Source organism: Octopus bimaculoides, chromosome 2 (genome assembly GCF_046866305.1).
Source record: "Octopus bimaculoides isolate indiv1 chromosome 2, ASM4686630v1, whole genome shotgun sequence".
In the NCBI taxonomy this organism is placed as follows: Eukaryota; Metazoa; Mollusca; class Cephalopoda; order Octopoda; family Octopodidae; genus Octopus; species Octopus bimaculoides.
In genome coordinates this window covers 38,576,776-38,599,887 of record NC_142929.1, presented here as the reverse complement: position 1 = coordinate 38,599,887, position 23,112 = coordinate 38,576,776, and the positions used below count along the sequence as shown (strand labels likewise).

The 23,112-nt window shown below is 34.7% G+C and overlaps 2 protein-coding genes across 3 annotated transcripts in view; one reads left to right on the top strand and one right to left on the bottom strand.

Moving 5' to 3' along the window:
- The window catches only part of LOC106873452 (uncharacterized), a 180,445-nt gene that overhangs the window by 67,691 nt on the left and 89,642 nt on the right, over positions 1-23,112 (top strand). The window lies entirely within an intron of this gene.
- Positions 1-23,112, bottom strand: part of LOC106873454 (uncharacterized) — a 133,674-nt gene that overhangs the window by 85,405 nt on the left and 25,157 nt on the right. Inside the window, exons 2-3 of one of the 2 annotated variants that reach the window (XM_014920814.3) lie at positions 2,500-3,923; positions 1,144-1,911 (exon numbers count right to left, since the gene is read on the bottom strand). The exons of the other annotated variant lie outside the window; for it this stretch is intronic. Coding sequence (XP_014776300.2) covers positions 1,280-1,911; positions 2,500-3,923 — 2,056 coding nt within the window. The 3' untranslated portion in view covers positions 1,144-1,279. Of the gene's footprint in view, positions 1-1,143; positions 1,912-2,499; positions 3,924-23,112 lie in introns of those variants that run through there. 2 annotated transcript variants of the gene reach the window in all.

Genomic DNA, 23,112 nt, shown 5'->3' with positions numbered 1-23,112 from the left:
GTGTGTGTGTGTGTGTGTGTGTTTGTTCATGTATAACCTTGTCTTGATACCATTTGATGATTATAAATGAGTATCATCGTCATACTAGCAACGTTGTTTGTTTCCTGTCTTCCATGGTGAATTATTACCTTATTTGGAAACAGTTGAAGGTGAGTGACAGGGATGGCATCCAGCCATAGAAAAATCTGCCTCAGCAAATTCCATACATAGCCACGGACATGGCTGTGTGGTTGAGAAGCTTCCTTCCTAACCATATGATCTTGGGTTCAATCCTACTGTGTGGCACCTTGGGCAAGTATCTTTTACCACAGCTCATGCAAGCATGAAAAAAATGGATGATATTAAACAATGATGACAGTTGATGATGATTGTAGTTTATCAAACAAGCCATTCTAATTTCAGGGAATTTTCAGACATATAAAATATAACAAGATCATAAGCATGAAATATAAACAATTATAACATTTTTATCTCACCCACACAAACACAATACTTCAGGTAATGATCTAGCAAAAAATACCAAACTAATATTATCTAACATACAAACTAATGTTATATGGGATTTCAAATCAAGTCAACATATCCATCATACATAAAATGATTTGTAAGTTTACATACCTACAGATGACCTATATACTGATGTCTCACCAAGCAGTTTAATTAAATAATAAACATTCTGAATTTGTATTTAACAGAATTTTGTTTAATCTTCTGTCTATATTTATGCATAAATACATTAATGCAATAGTCATTTATATAAGCAACATGTATAGCTATATAAAATGTATGCATGTATATAAATATTTAAAGGGTGAGTCAGTATGAAATGCAGACATATATATATACATATATATATATATATATATATATATATATATATATATATATATATATATATATAGAGAGAGAGAGAGAGAGAGAGAGAGAGAGAGAGAGAGAGATACATATATATATTCATATATATACACACACATATATATTTATATACATTTGAACATTCAGAAACGAATGCTTGTATGGATATATATATATATATATATATATACACACACATATATATATGTACTACATGTGTATGTATGTGTATATGTGTGTGCATACAGGTGTATGTATATGTGCAGTGTGTATATTTATATACATGTTTGTATGTGTGTGAGTGTGTGCATGCATGTATATGTATGTGTGTTGAGTGTATGTATATATATACAATTTGCTATATTCATATATATTCATACATAGAGATTCTTGATTATTATGATGGAAATATGTGTATGATTCATTATAATGGAGTTTGTTCAAAATCAGTTATCTTTTTAATTTTCATGATGCTGCTTTCCATTTGTATCCAGTCATCTAGCAACTGGTTGAACCACACAATGCCAACATTGTAACGTCCATTTAAATTGCCATAATGACAGTGTTTGTACCACCATCCTGCAGTATAGTGAACTGCACAGTGAGTGCTACTTGCATCATGGTCTACATCAACAGTGCTGAATGGAGAATGATTAGCATATTGAAGTGAGTCAGTTGCATTACCAGAGTAGGTTCCTATGTTCAGTGTATAACCAGTTGACTCACTACTGATATGGAAATTATCATAAACTGCAACCCACAAACGTTTATCCAAATCAATCATTTCAATTTTTAAAGAATAGGCATCATTGTTTGTTAAAAGATGAATATATTCATTTCCTAACCAATATTCAGTATCAATGGAACCAAAACCATATTTATATTCTTCCCATGACTGATTAAAATCCACTGAACCATTATATCGTTTTTGAAAAACAGTCCAGATTCCATCTTCGTCCACTTCACATAATACCTGTACAGAACTGCTACTTCCGCGAGGATAAATGACTTGAATGCTAGAATAAAAGTCATCACTCTCCTTTATGTTTGAACAATCTGAAATATATGAAAATGGAAAAATTTTAAATTTACAAAAGTAAAAGCTATCACAAAACAGAGTTGTCTTAAACTAAAGTATGTCAAACTATATTAGTTAAAAGTCTAAGCTTAAAATATTTTATGCACTTTGATTTGTGGATGGTAAATATATGGTACATTCATCCATGGACACGCATCAAATTGGTGTACGTGGAAGATTACAGAGAAGGTGTCAAATGCTGACTGGAAGGATCTTTATAAATGTCAGTATCTGTAATCCTGAAATTTGCAACATCTTTATTTATCCAAGGCACACCAAATATGGGCTTATTTAACTTACTAGAGCTCATCATTCTCTGTAGTATGTGAGCTGTTCCAAATAGTAAAATCTTCTGGACTGTATAAATAGTCATGTTTCTTCTTCATGAGTCTTAGTGCTCCAATAACTTTATTTTTCTTAGTTCTGGCCTTTTCTTTCCTTCTTTTTGTTAAACTCAAAAGTATTATAGCAATATTAAAATAAACTTGATTTAACTCATCATAATAATTATAACTTTGAGAAAATGTGTTTTATCACTGAAATGTAGAATAATAATCTTTACTTACCAGTTGGTAAATGATGTCGGAAGTTATTCAACTCCTCTTCAACATGTTCTATTAAAGGCAGATTATTGTAAATTGCCTGTGCTTGATTTTTTAATACATCAATGATTTCTGATTGGTTCCTATTCCAGTAGTGGAGCTGATACACTCGGTATTCCAATCTTTTTGCTTGATCCCTTTGAGATGACATGATGCCTTCAAGTTTACGGATGTTCTTGTCTAAATCATGTAATTTAAGATTCTGTTCCAAGTCACGGTTTTTCTTAACACATAAAGACAAGGAATCATTTAGAACACGAGCTTCTAAAGCAGTTAACTTGTACTGAGTCATTTGCATTTCTTTGCTAACTATTTTCAGTTTTTCTGCTAATCTTCGTTCAGCTTTATTCCTTGCATGGTGCAAATTATTCTTCAAGTCTTCAATGGATTTATTGATGGCAAAAAATTGGTCTTTAAATTGTTTAGGTTGGATTTCATTTTCATTTCTATTTTCTCTCATTAGTTTCTTAATTTCAGCCAATTTGTGTGTATTATTCAAAACCATGTTTCTTATCTGGAATATGTTGACTTGAGATTCTTGGTTATTGGACAAAAGTTCTGCATTTAAAGCTTTTAATTTCTCAACAGAGCCCATCCTTTCTGTTAAATTCAAAACTAAGTTTTGAAAATGTCCATCACTCATCTTCAATTGATTAGATGTAAACATTGACTTGAAATATTCAAAATCAACACTTAGGTTAACAAACATTTTATGCAATTTTGTTAGCTCTTGCTCATATTTTTTTAATCTCTGAGCTTCTTCAGTGCTCTTTAGAGCAACAGAGCTCTTCGAAAGTTTTTGCTGAAATCCTCCAAAATTTGTTGTATTTTCTGGTATAGTGTCACCTGAATTATCTTCAGATTCAGACATTAGGTATTTCATTTTGTTAGCAATTTGTTTTGTTTTCACATCAACTAAAATTCCTTCTTGCTGTGGAGTTATATTATCCAGACTTTCTTTATAATAACCCTCAGGTACAAGTTCAACCACAAAACCACTGACAACTTTTTGCATATGTTTGATAGCTGATGATTGATTGGTATTTATATCTGAGATGTTTTTCATTTCTTGCTTCAACTTTTCAACTTCTTCAGAAACTGCTAATGTTTCTGAAGTGAAGTTCTGAAATGTGTAATGCAAATCTGATACCATTTGACTGATATTCATCTCCAGGAATCTAAAATCATCTAATCTAACTCTCAGTTCAGCTTCAGTGTTTCTCAAAGAAGCTTGTGTCATTAGTTGATTTTCAATTGCACTACTTAAGCTATTTATCTGGTGTTCATTCTTTGATGCCATTCGCCTTAAGTAGAAGATATCATTTGTTATTTGTCTGACTTTTGCTCCTTGATGTGATAACTGTTGCTGTATTTTGGCTCTTTCTAACCTATTGTAAAGAAATAATTTTTACACCCATTAACATTGGAATAACAAACAGTAAATATGAAAGAGAAAAAAATAGTTTGTTTTAATATGTTAATGAATTAAGCTTATCTGAGAATTCTTTCAGTTCTATTTTATGCATTGTAATATTTTATATATATCTTGTTATACATATTAGATTATAGATATTTGCAGTTCACATCTTACAATGTATGCACCTGATATTTCAAGTTTCACACTTCATATTAACTACATCTCAAGTGAGACACTGCATATTTCAACATTTCCTTACCTTTTACCCATACTGTAATTTATTTTCCATCTAATTCTGAACCTACAGAATGGCAATGCATTAAACATATTAAATATGACTGCTTCTATATCCTGACATGACATTATAATATTATAGCAGTATTAGCATGATATAGATTTATTTTTCTGTGTATTGGCTTTTATATATAAGCAAATAAAACAAGAAAGGTGAAAGGTAATGAGTTTTGATATTTCTGTAGAGATTACAGCTGTTTCATAATTTACTTAGGATTACATCAACTTTGATGCAGATATATATACATATGCACACACACATGCATACATATGCACATGCACAAATGCACACACACATGCACAGAAGGTGAGAGAGAGGGAGGGAAAGAGAGAAAGGGAAAGAGGAGAAACAGATAGAGGTAGGGAGAGTGAGAATGAGAGGGAGAGTACATTTTGTGAGTACAAAAAGATGTACAACTGCAACTGTTATGTTTAGAACTCTATCTTGATTACCATATTCCAGTCTGCTTCCAATATAATGGCTAAGTAACTCCTAAACTAAGTATTATCACTAGTTATGAAATAAAGTGCAACTGTAAGAGAAGTAAGAGAAATTATGATAAACACACATTTGTATTATTAGTCTCTATATACATTTTAACTATTATGGTTGTTTGGAGTCCTGCAATGGATGTTTCAAGTGCATCCAAATGTGCAGTTGAGAAATAATAAAATTTGAGATAACTTGCTTAGGAGACTCTTCAAATTAGCATACAAACAGAGGAGATTAGGTCTCTAGAGGATGGAATGCAGATATAAAAGTTTGATGTGAATAGCTATAGCTCAACAGACAGTACATGATGTCAAGCAGTTAGATTATGGTATTGTTAAATGTGTAAATATGTACAAAATTATGTGCAGTATGCTGAATTATCTAATAGTAAATGTAACAGGACATCTATGAAACATAACAAAAAGGTTCTTTGAAAATGTCCCCCGCACTTAATGAAATACTAATTATTGATTCACATTCTTCAAAGATTAGGAAAAATCAAGCTCAGATGAGAAAACATTGAAAAACTTTGAAATTAATGACTACAAATACACCCAAAGCCACTCACAAGGCTTTGGTTGGCCCGAGGCTATAGTAGAAGACACTTGCCCAAGGTGCCACGCAGTGGGACTGAACCCAGAACCATGTGGTTGGTAAGCAATCTACTTACCACACAGCCACATACACACACACACACACACACACACACACACACACACACACACACACATATATATATATGTATATATATATATATATATATGTTAATTCTCTAAATGAAGTATTAACAGTAACTGCATGAGAAAGTGTAGTATATTGCCACTTAAGTGTGGCTGACCCCTAGGGGTGGATGTTACTGTTGCTTTTAGCCCCAGGAGGACATCTCCTCCAGCTGGCTTATATATATATATATATACATATATATATATACACATACATTTAGAGGATTTAGATTTTTTCATTCACAAAAAATTAATTTTTTTAAAAGGAAGTAATAAAATCTGAAAATCAGCTATAATAATGTAGACTTCTAGTCTCATTGCTTTGAAGGTATCATGTTGTGGAAAAAAAATTGGAGAAAAAAAGTTACGGGGGTTTAAGAATCGAAAAACTGGGTATTTTTAGTGAATAGTGAGACAAAATTTTCTGCGGTTAGCAGAGCAGTGTCAACTTCAAGGTTGTACCCTGTGAAATTTATAGTTTAGCATCTGTGAAATGACCTCTTCATTGTAGGTTTCTAATAAAACAGAAATACCTTATTTCATTGTTAGGTTTCTAAATAAACAGAAATACCTAATAAAATCAACATGTATCATCTTACTGTTTCTTTTGTCTCTTCATGCTTTCATTATTTTTTAAAAATTTGTTATATTAATATATTTGTCTGCTTGTGTTTACTTTATATGTACTTCAGGATTATGTTTACCTACCATGTATTTGTGTACATCATTAATATATAAGTGCATGTGTGGTGGGGGGGAAAGGAGGCATCTGTTTCCAAAACTCCAAAGTTGAGTAACGTTTTCATGCTTGGATTTGTAAACTATGATAAGAATATCACTGGTCAACAAAGTATTTGTCCCAAGGAAAAGAATACCTGTATTTTATATGTTTTTGCATGCAGAATTCAAAAATAATGTCAAATTATCTGTATCACCCACAGTTTCACTATTCCACCATATCCCTCTCAGTTCCCGTTATGTGGCTAAATTTCAGTTAAGTTGTTGAAATGTGAAACTAAGGGTTTAAGAAATACTCCTAATTTAAATTTTTATGAATAGAATTAACCTAATGGAATCATAAATCCAGCTGAGTCAATGAGTCCCAAAAATATATGAAATAAAAAATATGTAAAAATACTAACACACAGAAAAATACTAACACAAAAGCACAGTAAAATATGTAATGTACTAACACAGAAAAATTAAAACAAAACATGTGGGTGAATCAAGTGTGAAAAATCAACATAAACAACAGTGGTACAGACAACTGAACCACAGCACAGCATGCAGTTGTCATGGTAACAAGCTGCTAATGCCACACTGTCTGTTGATTGGCTAAAATTACCCAAATTTCCCAACTAGCATCGGTTTCTTTAATTTATGAGCTAAAGTAATTGGTTGATCGTAATCAAAATTCAGAGTTACATCAATACACCAAAACTAAAAGCAATCTGAAAAAAATTAAGGGGCGGGGCTCATTTTGCGAATGAGAAAGACTACATACATACATTCATACATACATACATACATACATACAAACATACACACACACACATACATACATACATCACAATACAATACAATGCAATACTATACAACTAGAAAATGCCACAAAACTGAATGTAATGGTATAAGTGTTTTTTTAAATGGTTATCATAATTCATGATTCTTTTATGGCAATAATTTCTTTCCACACAAAAATTTCAGATCAAATCTTTTATAAAACAAGTACAACTCTGAAGCAAAATCCTTACAAAACATTAAAGCAAATATAGAAGCAAATATCATAATAATTCTATGATTCTTGTAAATTCTTTGTTTTAGAAAAGCAAATTGTTAAATGCATTTATTCTTGGAGATTTAGAAGATACGAAACAAAGAGAATTATATTTTTAATGATTGAAAGTTAAATCCACTCTTTTATATTCCATATCAATAACTTTGTACAAAATTCTTGTATTCTAAATATGTATATAGGTTTTCCTTCATTCATTCTCTCTATTTCTCTCTCACCCTCTCACTTTCTCTCTCATTCTCTCTTTATCTCTCACATATATCCTGATAGAGAAGGGTAGAGAGAAAGAGAATTTCAGTGTGGATGGCATTTCACTTGTTGACCTGTAAATCATAATAGGTGTCCCCACAGGCTGCTTGAGGACAAACTGAATATTCAAGGTCTTTCGGTACTAATTTAATAGCAAAGATATAAACAGGCAGGCAGGCAGACAGAGAAACAGACTGTAACAGAACTGATTTTAGCAAAATCTCTGCATCACACAGACACATGCACACACAAACACCTATTTCTCTACTTCATCTTTCTCTCTCTGAAAATTCTGAAATAAAACTAACATCAATAACACATAGTTGAACATCTTCAGGTTTTTTTGATCGTTTCACATTTCAAGATATGTAAAATATCCATCCATCCATCCATCCATCCATCCATCCATCTATCCATCTATCTATTTATCTATCTATCTTTCTATCTATACATCTATCCATCTATCCATCTATCTATCTGTAAGCCAGTCTGTATGTGTGTGTTTGTGTGTGTATGTGTGTGTGTGCACGCTTGCGTGTGTGTGTGTGTGTATGTGTGTGTGTGTGTGTATTTATGTATGTATGTATGTATACACACATGCATGCACACACACACACACATACACACACATATGTACCCATTGACCTCAGAAAAATCAAAGAAGATTAACGTGGAGAAAATGTGCTTTTAATAAAAGAGATTTTAATAAAAGAAAACGTTTCTACTATGTACCCCTTATTTGATGTTATGCCTCAATATCCCACTTCTTATTTAAGTTAAGGAACATATTGTAAGTTTGTATGTCATTATTCAGTTTTTATTTCAAGATTTCTTGCCAATAGAAAAAGAGCCGGTTTCTAACCTAGATCCAAGGCTCCCCTCATTGTAATTTCAACATCAACAGGTTGGGTGGGTGGGTATGTATGTATGTATGTGGGTGTGTGTGCGTGCGTGTGTTCATGCGTGCGTGCATGTATGCAGATTTGTATGTTTTGTTTTATGCATGTATTCTCATGCATATAGCTGCATATCTAGACTTGGTGATATATATTTAAATGATAAAACTTCTGGAAAGTTTTACAGATTTTTACAGTTCCAATGATGGATTGGATCTGTAGTCTTCGTATCAGCATTCTCCTTTCTGGTTGTATGTATGTATGTATGTGTGTGTGTGTGTGTGTGTGCGTGCGTGCATGCATGCAGATTTGTATGTTTTCTTTTACATATGTATTCTTATGCATATAGTTGCATATCTAGACATGCTCATATATATTTAAATGGTAAACTTCTGGAAAGTTTTACAGATTTCTGTAGTTCCTAGTGATGGCTTGAATGTGTAGTCATCAAATCAGCTTTCTCTTTTCTGGTGTTGAAAAGTCTAATTTCTCAAGATTGGTTTTTAGGCAGTGTGTTACTTATCCCAGTGTCCCAATAATTACAGGTGTAAACCTGAACTTGTAATCTGGATGGGGTTGGGACAAAAGCTCCATAGTTAAAGTATGAAAGTGGCTAAAAGCCCCACAGTTATATTTTTCAGTTATACTCTTTACTCTTTTACTTGTTTCAGTCATTTGACTGCAGCCATGCTGGAGCACCGCTTTTAGTCGAGCAAATCAACCCCAGGACTTATTCTTTGGAAGCCTAGTATTTATTCTATCGGTCTCTTTTTGCCCAACCACTAAGTTACAGGGATGTAAACACACCACCATCGGTTGTCAAGCGATGATGGGGGACAAACACAAACACACAAGCATACACACACACATACATATATATATATATATATATATATACATATATACGATGGGCTTCTTTCAGTTTCCGTCTACCAAATCCACTCACAAGGCTTTGGTCAGCCCGAGGCTATAGTAGAAGACACTTGTCCAAGGTGCCACGCAGTGGGACTGAACCCGGAACCATGTGGTTGGTAGGCAAGCTACTTACCACACAGCCACTCCTGCGCCTTTACATTTTTTTTTTTTTCTTTTTACTTGTTGCAGTCATTAGACTGTGGCCATGCTGGGACACCACCTTGAGGGATTTTTAGTTGAATGCATTGACTCCAGAATTTGTTTAAATGATTTTCTACCAGCCCATGAAGTTAAACCTAGGTCTCTCCACATGCTAGAAATAACAGCCAAATTTCTTGAAAATTTTTTATAATCCCCTCATTTATATTTTTGGGTTATTCTTCGATTCTTTTATATTTTCTAATTTTTTTTTTTTTACTTGTTTCAGTCATTGGACTGTGGCCATGCTGAGGAGAGGGTGAGGAGAGGGTGTTTGAACCATTCATATGGCTTGAGATAGCCAGGCCACCATCCCTATTGAGGGCCAACCTGTGTGGGTGGGTACATCTCTTGAGGGTACCCAAGATGTATAACCCAATGAGGTCGGCAATTTCAGCTTTGTCAAAGCTCCCCACAGAGACATTGAACAATGGGCTGCCTTCTTTTTTCACCCAGAAGGAATCACCATGGGCCAGAATTGACTTTCTGGCATTCATGTTAATTTTGTAGTCAAGGTCACTAATGCTGGTGTAGCTCAGCAAAAGTTAGGGCTTTCAGAAGGTGGGGCTTAGAAATGGAAGGGTAGAAGTCGACAATGTCAAATTGGGTGAATCTACAGGCTGATTTATTCTCAGTTGACCACAGCTGTGCTGGAGTTCCATTGAGTCAACCCTGTAGCTCTTCTGATATTGGTGTTGATAGTATCAAGAATACGTTTGCTAATGATTCCTATCCCACTTTTAGAGGGGTTGATCAACCTGCATTTGGGATAGGAGTGGAAGTTAGGCTTATGGTCCTTAAGTGTAATATGGGGGGGGGGGAGTTGCATGGCGAGGCAGTCCAGGTGATCCTCTATATTAAAGTGGGTGGCAAGCTCCTTTGCTTCTGTGTTTATGTCATTGCATATGGAATGACAATTAGCATAACGCTTGAAACTCAAGAGTACCAATAAATTTAAATCAAACAATTTTGATCCATACATGTAACTCCCAATAAATTGGTTAAGTGCCCTTCTTTCATTTGTCCACTCACTCATATATACATATTGTGTGGGTGTGTGTTTGTGTGTGTACATATATGTGTGTGTGTTGGCATTAGGAAGGGCATCCAGCTGTAGAAACTCTGCCAAATCAGATTGGAGCCTGGTGTAGCCATCTGGCTCACCAGTCCTCAATCAAATCGTCCAACCCATGCTAGCATGGAAAGCGGACGTTAAACGATGATGATGATGATGATGATGATGATAAGTATATGTGTAAAGGCACATGGCTTAGTGGTTAGGGTATTTGCCTCATGATCATAAAGTCATGAGTTCAATTACTGGTGATGTGTCGGGTTCCTGAGCAAGACACTTAACTACACATCACTTCAGTCTACTCAGCTGGCAAAAGTAAGCTGTACCTGTATTTCAAAAGGGCCAGCCTTATCACACTCTGTGTCATGCTGAATCTCCCTGAGAACTGTGTTAAGGGTACATGTGTTTGTGGAGTGCTCAACCACTTGCACATTAGTTTCACCAGCAAGCTGTTCCATTGATTTGGATCAACTGGAACACTCATCATCATAAGCAATGGAGTGCCAGTTTTTTTTTTATAGGAAACAAATCATTTCAGCAGAAGAATTATGTAAATTATGCATGAAAGTTTATACTCTGATTTGGACATTTAATTCTTAAATTCTTTAAAAGAGTGTTATCTTATCATTTGGAGGATTTTTCAATGCACTCATACTTAACCATACTCAAAGAAAACAACTGTAGTGCATGTGTCTGTGTGATGCAGAGATTTTGCTAAAATCAGTTCTGTTACAGTAGTGGTGTGCAAGAGAGACGATTGCGCTGGTTTGGACATGTGGTGAGAATGAATGAGGATAGCTGCGTGAAAAAGTGCCACTCCCTAACAGTTGAGGGAACCCGTGGAAGAGGTAGGCCCAGGAAGACATGGGCTGAGGTGGTGAGGCAAGACCTTCAAACATTGGGCCTCACCGAGGCGATGACTACTGACCGAGATCTTTGGAAATGTGCTGTGCGTGAGAAGACCCGGCAAGCCAAGTGAGATCGTTGCCAGGGCCCCTGGACTGGCTCTTGTGCGGGTGGCACATAAGATGTACCATCCTGAGCGTGACCGTTGCCAGTACCGCCTGACTGGCCTTGTAGGGTTTTTGAGCGAGATCGTTGCCAGTGCCCCTGGACTGGCTCTTGCGCGGGTGGCACATAAAAGACACCATTTCGAGCGTGGCCGTTTTCGTGCGGGTGACACGTAAAAGCACCCACTACACTCTCTGAGTGGTTGGCATTAGGAAGGGCATCCAGCTGTAGAAACTCTGCCAAATTAGATTGGAGCCTGGTGTAGCCATCCGGTTGCACCAGTCCTCAGTCAAATCGTCCAACCCATACTAGCATGGAAAGCGGACGTTAAACGATGATGATGATGATGATGATGATGATATATATATATACATATACATATATATGTATATACATGTGTATATATATATATGTGTATATATATGGTGTATGTGTGTGTGTATATATATATAATCTATATAATATATAAATGTGTACGTATAACATGTGTATGTGTGTGTATGCATGTGTGTGTGTGTGTGTGTGTGTGTGTGTGTGTGTGTGTGTGTGTGTGTGTGTGTGTGTGTGTGTGTGTGTGTGTGTGTGTGTGTGTGTGTAATTCATAAACTTGAATTTCTACATTGTTACTGAATATATACATATATACAAGATATATATACATACACATATGTATTTCAGAAGTCTCTTTTTCTAACTATTTATACATGTTGTATTATAGTCATAGTAATATAAGAATGTACAAAATATGAGGAATTATAGGTTATGTTGAAAAGCATCAAAGAAATCAAATAATCCATGCAGATAAAGTAACTATTTATGAGACCATTCATAAGTCAATGAAAAAGTTTTGAGTTGTAGACCACCAATGAAGATTTTGTATATGAGAAATCCAACTTGTCAAAATTTTCCTATTAAATTTGAGTAAACTATAGTCAAAAATTGTAGTCTCTGTGTGGAAAGAAGTTTGCTGTCCAACTACAGAGTTCAGAGTTCAGTCCTACTGTGTCATAAGACCTTGACCAAAGCTTTGCTGTGGATTTGGTAGATAGAAACTGAAAGAAGCCTGCTGCGTGTGTTCATGTATATATATATATATATATACACATAATATAATTTTTCTGAATCTTCAGATTTTTTAATATGCTAGGCCATTGGTTTTAAATTGATATTAATTAAATTAATACTCAATTTTTCACCCTTATTATCTAAATTTATATATATATATTCTTTTCCTTCTTTGGACTTTTCCCTTTCTTGTTTCTGGTGAAGAGCTATGCTGAACATCAAGCTAATACATTCCTTGTGCATGTCCTCTAGTCTGTTAATTTTATTATTCATTTATTTGAATTGATTGTTTATTTGGATTGACTATTTAAATGTATATGTATATATACATACATACATACATACATACATACATACACACACACACACACACACACACACACACACACACACATATATATATATATATATATATATATATGAATATCTTGGTCCATTTGTAAGAAACAATTGTATAGGAATATGAAAATAAAAACTAAAATCCATTTTAACATCCCATCTCCTTCATTTCATAACTATGAATGAATTTGTTGAACTTTGTTTAATAAGTAAAGTCATATACTGATTATATACATGTGTGTGTGCGTGTGTGGGGGGGGGGGGGGGGGCGTGTGTGTGTGTGTGTGTGTGTGTGTGTGTGTTTTCTTTCTCTCTTTTTACCACTCAGAGTTAGATAATTGACTGTTTGGTAGCAGAATATAGATGTATATGTATATTATTCTGTATATCTTACTTAATGTGGATGTATGACTGAAAAACCATAAAACTGAAATATTCATCCTGAGAAAACTTCTCACATGGACGTGAAGTGCCTTCCTGCATTAAATGTCTATACTAGAAGTGCTTCAATAGTATAGTCACATAGGGAGGTGAGCAGGCAAAATAATTAGCACGCAAAGCAAAATGCTTAGCAGTATTTCATCCATCCTTATGCTCTGAGTTCAAATTCAGCTGAGGTTGACTTTGCTTTTCATTCCTTTCACAGTTGATAAATAAATACCAACAGAGTACTGGGGTCGATGTAATCAACTTACCCTCTTCCCCAAAATTGCTGGCCTTGTACCAAAATTTGAAACTATGAGTATATCCACAGAATGCTATTCTGATCCTAAACTCTTCCATTGCCAATAACAACTGTGTGTGTGTATGTGTGTGTGTGCGCGCGCGCATGTGTTTGTGCATGTGTGTGTGTGGAGGGTGGGGGGTTACCATCGTCTCGCTTTGACATCATGAGATAGTTGTAAATGAATTTTACTATGAGGCAAGACTATTGTTGTGCAAGCAATGTCCTTCATTTCCAATTTTCCACAAAAACTAGTTTGACCATGGGCAAATATTACCTTACTCTGAAATAACGGTAGGTTGGCAACAGAAATGCCATCCAGCCAAAAAGAACCTGCCTCAACAAATTCCTTCCAATCCATGCAAGTATGGAAAAGTGGATGTTAAAACATGGTGGTGGTGGTGGTGGTCATTAGTTGGAAATTATTAGTAGTAGAGTAATGTGCTTACAATGGAAGTACATGCAAATGAATTGGATTTTTAAACTTGTTTGGGAATTTGAGAACACTGCCAATCAAACTTTTACAAAGTCAGAAATAATTGGCTTAGCATTAATAAGTACCTTGAGGAGTTTAATTGGGTTGTTCATGTATAGGGAAGTGTAGCAACACTGTTTATTAGATATATATTAGCAAAAGAAGCAGTATTAATGCTGAGAGGTAATATTCATCCTCACTTAAACATGGATGTTCTGTTAGAACAAATTATACTGCAGTAGATAACATGAGAGAAACTTTATATAAGCTTTTGGTGCAAAATGCACACTTGTTTATATCACTGGCAGGGAGATAGATCCCCACCATCTCCCATGCCAAGACAACCAGATCATGTGATTTCGACCTTCCTTGGTCTCATCAATGATGGATGCTTGCCCACTAGAGATAGTACTGACTCAGAACCCCACCAGCAATATATAGGAAGTCAGTGCTTGGACAGGTACTAGTGTTGTGATTAATCAGTGAGCTTGTTGAAATATATGTACAGCTTTATTATAAAGAGATATAATATGAGTGGTTATAGTGGCTTTATAGCAGTTTGGACTGCTATTGCAAGACATATAAGGGTTTTTGCAACCTTCTCCATTATAATTGTGATTTACTCACAATTATACTTCTTTTATATGTTAACACAGCTGTAGAAAGGAGTTGTGACATCACTGGGGCCAAGCTGTAGCAGCCTTTGCCTTTCCCTTGGATAACATCAGTGGTGTGGAGAGGGGAGGCCAGTACGCATGGGCGACTGCTGGCCTTCCACAAACAACCTTGCCTGGACTTGTGCCTCGGAGGGTAACTTTCTAAGTGCAATCCCATGGTCATTCATGACCAAAGGGGTCTCCTCATATATAGGCACAGGAGTGGCTGTGTGATAAGTAGCTTTCTTACTAACCACATGATTCTAGGTTCAGTCTCACTGCGTAGCACCCTGGGCAAATGTCTTCTACTATAGCCTCAGGCCAACCAAAGCCTAGTGAGTGGATTTGGTAGATGGAAACTGAAAGGAGCTCGTTAAGTTAAACTAATACATCCATTTGTTGTTTACACCACCTGTCTTCGTCTGTTGTTTTTTTCGTAAATTCTCCCATATATATATATTTATTTATATGTATATGTTTGTATGGCTGTGTTTGTCCCCAACCATCGCTTGACAACCGATGTTGGTGTGTTTACATCCCCGTAACTTAGCAGTTTGGCAAAAGAAACCGATAGAATAAGTATTAGGCTTACAAAGAATAAGTCCTGGGGTTGATTTGTTCAACTAAAGGTGGTGCTCCAGCATTGCCTCAGTCAAATGACTGAAACAAATAAAAGAATAATATATATATATATATATTAACTGTTTCATCGATTGTAACAAATTGTCTTTGTGCTATTTCAAAGAAAAATAGTAAGTATTGTCCTGAATACTAAGACTCATAGAGCTGGCTGTCCAGTTTCCATGGTGTAGAAGTAACTGAGATCACAGTAGTTCCCTTGAATGGGATGCCAGGCAGTCATAGAGTTACTGGTACTCATCTACAACCAAGGGGACTGGTGCAATGGGAAATGAAGTATTTTTCTCAAGAACACAACACATTGCCCAGTCCAGGAATCAAAACCATGATCTTACATTTGGGAGTGCAAACTTCTAACTATTTGTCAACATGCATTTACTTGTGCTGTTGAAAGTAAACTAGATTGTCATGTCTCCATAGAAAGATGTTTTCCAGGTCTCTGTCTGCAGTGAAAGTGGAATAAGATGTTTGGTGTGTGGGTGGCACCTGTGCATGGAAGGTTAAGTGGTACATAATGATAGTGGGTTATAATTAGTACAAGAATAAAAGAATGAGGGTAGAAAAACAAAATATTGTCAGTAAAATATGGATACTGAAAAGTAATTAGACTGAAGAAATAAAATGTTTTAACAGAAAACTATTATGAATGTAATTGTGCTAACAAGCTAGCTTGAAGATATGGACCAGCATAGTTGTATAGTTAAGAGGTTTTCTTGGCAACCACATGGTTTGAGGTTCAGTCTCTTTGTGCAGTACCTTGGGTGAGATTTTATACTTCAGCTACAGACCAACCAATATCTCAAGAGTGAATTTGATAAACAAAACATGCACAGAAGTCCATCGCATATATCATCATCATCATCTTCATCATAACTTAGTGTCTGTTTTTCATGCTGGCATGGGTTGGACAGTTTGCATGTGAGCGTTGGACAGTGTGCATGTGAGAGTGTATGTGTTATTGTGCATCATTGTGTTTGTGTCTAACCACTTGACAAATGGTGTTGGTTTGTTTATAGCCCAGTAACTTAGTAGTACAGCAATAAGTGGATGGTAGAATAAATAACAGGCTTAAAATGAATACTGGTGAGGTGGGGTGATTTGAGTGGCTAGGCAGTGCCCACATATGACTACCTTCCATTGAATGAAATGATTAAAAAATAAAGAGCAATATTATGGCAGTGACATGCTTTTATATATTATGAATTGGCAAAGGTATTAGAGTATCAAAAAGAATGCTTTGAAACATTTTGATTAACTCTCTGTAGTCTGAATTCAAATCTGCTAAAGTTTTTATCCTTTAACCTTTTAGCATTCGGATTCATCATCATCATCATCATCGTTTAACGTCCGCTTTCCATGCTAGCATGGGTTGGACGATTTGACTGAGGACTGGTGAAACCGGATGGCAACACCAGGCTCCAGTCTAATTTGGCAGAGTTTCTACAGCTGGATGCCCTTCCTAACGCCAACCACTCAGAGAGTGTAGTGGGTGCTTTTACGTGTCACCCGCACGAAAACGGCCATGCTCGAAATGGTGTCTTTTATGTGCCACCCGCAGAAGCCAGTCCAGGGGCACTGGCAACGATCACTCTGTCAAAAGTAATGGTTATTTATTTACATTGTTTTGAATTAAACATACATTATCTCGTAACTTTCAATGATGAGATTATTTATTTTTAGAATGACATTGTCGGGTAGGTGTGAGAGGTTGGATCTGACTGGATTGAATATAAAACAGGTAGAATGTTTGGGGTGAATATGGCTAGTTTAAATGCTAAAGGGTTAAGGTTCTGTAAATAAAGTACCAATCCAGGATGGTACTTTATTTATTGGTGGAATTGTTTGTACATTGGAGAAGATAACTTGTGATATCTATTCCAGCTTTTTTCACTCTGACACTGATGATATTGGTGGATGCCAAGATGTATCAAATTTTATATAACAATTTCTCTTTAACACTCATGTTTCTGGGCTTCCATAAAACAATTTCCTCCAGGATTGTATGGAGAAGAACTTCTTAGGTTCAAATACATAGTCTCTTACTACCATGGATCCAGACCTCACCATCATCATCATCGTCATCATCATCATCGTTATCATCATCATCATTTGACATCCATGTTCCATGCTGACATAAGGTTGGACAGTTTGACAGGATTCGATGTGTCCAAGGACTGCATCTTGCTCCAATGTCTGTTTTGACATGGTCTTTATAGTTTGGTGTTCTTTCTTATGCCAACCCCTTTCAGCATAGATTAGGTGCATTTTTGTGCCACATGCACTACTGAGATCATTATGCAGCTTGCAGAACTGCTAGGTGAGGTCAGCTTTGTGCTTGGGGATGGGGGGGATTGAACTATGAGAAGGGATGGCAGACAGTGGAGCAGATTCTTGTAGAGGGTCTACATGGCAAATCCCACCTAGTAGGGGAAGGGAAGAGAAAAAGGGAAAATAAATTGTAGGAACTGAAAGAGATAGATAGTGGTGAGAAGATGCCTAGGTGGCACCACGAGGCACAAGGTAAGTTGAAGAATTAATTTGCAAGATTGTATGGGAAGGAGAAATGAGGGGATGGGTAAGGTTGAAGGGAGAATGAGCAAGGAGCCCCAAGTTGGAGAAGGTAGAGAGATGCAGAAGAGGGTGGGGAGGCAAGCAGCTGGAGTAGCAAGATAATACAGTTTTCAGGGGTTGTGGGGGAGAAGAAAGAGGAAAGATTCAATGTTGCTGATGAAGGCAAATCTTTTTTTGAACCTCATATTATCAGAGAACCTTATCGTTTGTCATCTCTTCCACTGGGCTCAGGATTCTGAGGTCAGCTTTAACCACTTTCTGAGCTGCTCTTTTCTACAAGCTCTGGTCAAATTTAGCAATTGGCACTTCTTTATACAGCTGTCCTCATCCATACACATCATGTGTCCATACCAACACAGTTTTTGTCTTGCACACGTCTGATTCCTCTATCTCTTTGTCTATCTGTCTGTCTGTCTGTCTCTCTCTCTCTTTCTCTCTCCCACGTCTTCTCTTTCTCTCTCCCTCTCTCCCAAACACACACCTTAAATAATATGATTATTTTAGCCCTTGTGTGTGCATGTGTGTGTGTGTATGTGTATGTGTGTATACACATGTATATGCAGGACCCCATATGGGGTTGTTTGACCTGCAAGAAGTATCAACCAAATCTTGCATAAATTACACCCTATCATGTTCATTCTTTTGTGTTTACTTTTCTAATGAAATATACAGTCAAAGTATTTTAATTAATTCTGAAATTAATCAAGAATAAGTGGGTAATTAGCAAAATAAACTAAACAATTTTTTGAATTATTGTAGCTTGAAATATAAAAGATTCTATGGAAGAATTTTAACATGAATATGGTCAAACATCTGTTTTGTATCAAACCAAATAAGGAGAGTTTGGGTTGCTATCAAAATAGTTAAATAAGGAATGAATAATAAAAAAAGATAGGACAGGTCATCACAAGAATACCTTTGATCATCGGTTTGCTTCATCAGAGTTGATCAGCTATCCATTACCTGCTCACTAGTTTTGATTGAATCTTTTAATCAATTAATCACATGAAAAATAAAGCAAACAGGCTTTTTGCAAATCTCTTTTATAATAGCTTTCAAATTATTATCATCGTCCTAATATAATAATTCCTAAATATTTTTTTTTTCTATAATTTCATCAACTTTCTGATTTCTCAAATGCCATAAAAACGTTTTCTCTTGCCCAAATTTGAGGATTTTAACCCTTTAGCTTGTACATTAGCCATATACAACACAAATATTTTACCTGTTTTAAGTTCAAAGAGGCCAAATCTGGGCTCTCACACCTACCCTCTAAAAATATACAATTACATCATCGAAATCTCAAAGCTACGTGATAATACAGGATTAATTCAAAACAATGTGAATAAATAAGTATTTCATTTTACAGAGTAATCTGAATGCTAAAGGTTTAAAACCACAACTTTATTGCTACAGCATAATTTCATCATCACAATATCAGCAACCTCTACTCTTTGATAATTCAAGTCAGACTATCAGAATTATGTCAGTTCTGATCACCTGGGCCTCATTTGAAGATATGAAAATAATAACAAAACCTCATCTCCATAATATATCACTCTATATTCCTTCAAAACATTCAAAACATTTCATTTCCATTTATTTTCCTGTACAAATACAACAAACAGATTCCATTGTCATGCTCAGAAACAAGAAAAGATATTCAAAAGTAGTAAATGAAAACTCCTTGTAATCCTTGACAGGTTGTTAGATAATAGCATCTATGGATGCTATTATCTTCATGTAGTTTATCAAAAATAAGTTAACCTAATGGGTTTCATATCTGTTTGAGTGATCAAATATTGCCATACATTTCTTGGTATACTTTACCCTTTAGACTAAAATACTAACACAGAAGTCACTACTTCCACTCTATATCCACAATAAATCACAATTTCCCTCTGATACATTTTCTGCATTTCTAAAAAAAAAAAAAGAGAGAAAACGCTTGAAAGTCCTATACTTTCTTAAATTGATCAAGCAGCAGACCCAAAGACATCTCAACCATCATCCTGAGTCATTGTTTTTGCATGTTGCTACTTCTTCTCCTTCTTTCAAAATTATTTGACATCTCTATCACTAAAGAGACTCTTCAACTCCCGGGAAATTAATTTCTCTGACTTATTCAGCAATAGACCAATATATCATGTTTAATATCTATTATTCTAGGCAGTCACTGATACACAAATCCATTTCTGATGTAATTTTGTATTTTACACAATGCTGCTTAGCACTAGAAAATACTAGGGTGAAGGCAAAAATCTTCACAAGACATTTGTAATACATTCACTTACTTGTGTTTTGATCTGTGTATTTGAAGAACTTTTTATTCATATGCCACCATTTTCATTCTGTGTATCACATTTCCTGTGTATAGTATCACTATTCTTTTAACCACAAGTCTCATGCACACACACACTGGCAGTGCTCTTAATATCCAGTTATATATATCTTCCTTTATCAAGAACCTACCATTTGCAAACACAAACATTACTCATCTATGAATTATACTATGCTTTTGCATTAAAATATTTTATCATTAAAGCATCACAATTCGTGAATATTTAATTATTAACATAATATTATTTGTAGTTACATCAACATAGATGAAATTTAATTAGAGTGCTTGAATTTCTTTATCAGAACCAAAAAGATAGTTCAGGTTTGAACTTTTAGTGATTCTTTACAAAAGCTTAAACATTTCTCAGCATGGAGAACTATTTTCAAAATCGTAAGGTATTAGTTTCTAGTCAGAAACCATTATCAAAAATTGCCTTCTACGTTTTTCTCTCCACCAAACCTTATTATACCTTTTTTCTATTAAACTGGTTTATTATCTGTTAATGTTACTTAAATATTCTCTCTAAAACTCCTTCTCTACCTATTACATACAAGACCACTGATAAAATTGGAAATGAATTGCTCTAACCACAATTAACCATTCTACTCCTCAGTTCCACTGGATGTTTGACCTCTGTCCATCATCCTTGAATTAACAAATGAATAAAAATAAGCTGATAAATACAATGGAAAAAGCGACAACTCTTTTATGAAAAAAACTTTTTTTTTTATTGTGGAATAATGAAAACATTTTAGGTATTTCTAGAAAACAGTGGGTTTTTTCAGAGCTTACATAAATGTTGTCATCTACATGAATAACAATAATAAATACCTATAGAAATACATACGTAGCTTTTCCAAGAAGAGATATCTTTAAGAAACTAGTATCACATCCAATTTAACCCTTTAACATTCAGATTTCTCAGTCAAATGCAATGCTTATTTATTCACATTGTTTTGAATTAGTCATGCAAAATTTAATAACTTCAAGATTTTGATGATGTGATTGTTTAGTTTTAGACTGATATTGTAGGGTAAGTTATGAAAGGCCAGTTCTAGCCGGTTTGATCATAAAACAGGTAAGATATTTTGGCCAGATATGGCATCTTAAATGTTAAAGGGTTAACATTTAATGGTCAGCATTGTGTCAACATTTAATCACAAACACAGACAAACACACATATGCATATCACCATTATTTTTACATCTACTTTACATGGTGAGATACATACCAAGTCTACCATCACCTTGAGTTTCAAACACTATTTTATTTTGACCAAAACTCATGAGTAAATTAGGGAGCATAATTAAGTAAATTGAAATCCAATATATATTACTGGTACCTATTTCTATGTTATCTTCAAAATGAGGAACCATTAAATCAATGGTTGATGGAATTTAAAAATCAGAGCAGCAAAGATTCAGACCGAGTTATGAGTAAAAAAAAAAAATACATGAAATCTAACTCAAGGTTTTTCTGTCACAGCAACTTTTACCAACTTAAAAATTTAAATATTGTTTTAATGTTATTTTATATTACTCATTCATTCATTTACATGTTCTTGCTCTCTTTCTCTCCCTCTCCTTCTTTTCTCTCTCTCTCTCTCTCTCTCTCTCTCTCTCTCTCTGTCTGTCACACACACACACTTACACACAATCACACACATGCAAAAACTTAAAAGCTGAATGAGAGTGGTTACAGTAGTGGTGTGGGGTAAGGACCCAGCAGTCTGGATTCAATTTCCTAGTAAGTGATATATACTCTGTGTGATAAAATAACTTTGTTGATCATATTACAAATCAAAAATATATCACAATTCCACATCAACATATTTAAGTGAAAAGAAAAAAATCCATTTTTGTTAATTGAAATTGCATTGGAATAGCAGAACATTAGCTTGCAAATGTTGGGCTCATTAAAAAAGAATTTTCTTTACCTTCTCAATACAAAATAAAGAGAAAAATACTTGTTTAACGAATTTTAAAATGAAAATACTAATGCTAAACAAACGTTTTAAGCTTACTCAAGTTATTTTAGATTATCATCATCATTGTTGTCATCATAATCATCATCAAATTCATTTTTACCATCATCATCATCACCATCATAATCATCATAATTTTGTTTTCATTATTTCATTTTATAACACAGTGAACAATTATTGCAGTAAATGTAATTATTTCAAATAATACTTAGCCAAATAAATTAACCAAATAAATAATAATTCAGAAAAGTGTTCTAGTTAATTTCAGTTGATAAATTTGTGAAGTCAGGTGTCTAGATCTGATGTTGCTCAAAATGATTGAACAACAAAACAATTAAGAGAAAGTTAAGAAACATATTAAGGTCTTTAAACTATTCAGTAACATTTTTTTTTAAATGTAGTCTACTAAGTGATTAGTCATGAAAAAGACCCGCCTGTTGATTTTTTTCCCCCTGGGGTGGGGGTCCAGCTAAGAGTATCATGTATCAACATTATGTTATTTTTTCAGAGTAGAATTTTTTTCCCAAGGAAGGTAAAGAAACCAACAAGTAATGTTTGGTAAGAAAATTGTTGGTTAATAAAACAAAATTTTAAAAGGCAATATTTAAATAGTAACCAGAGGAAAACATGCTTGAGATAAAGAAAGGCTTGTTTAATACAGAAATAATATAATGTAGCAGAAAGATATTTCACATGACATATATATCTATCTGACATT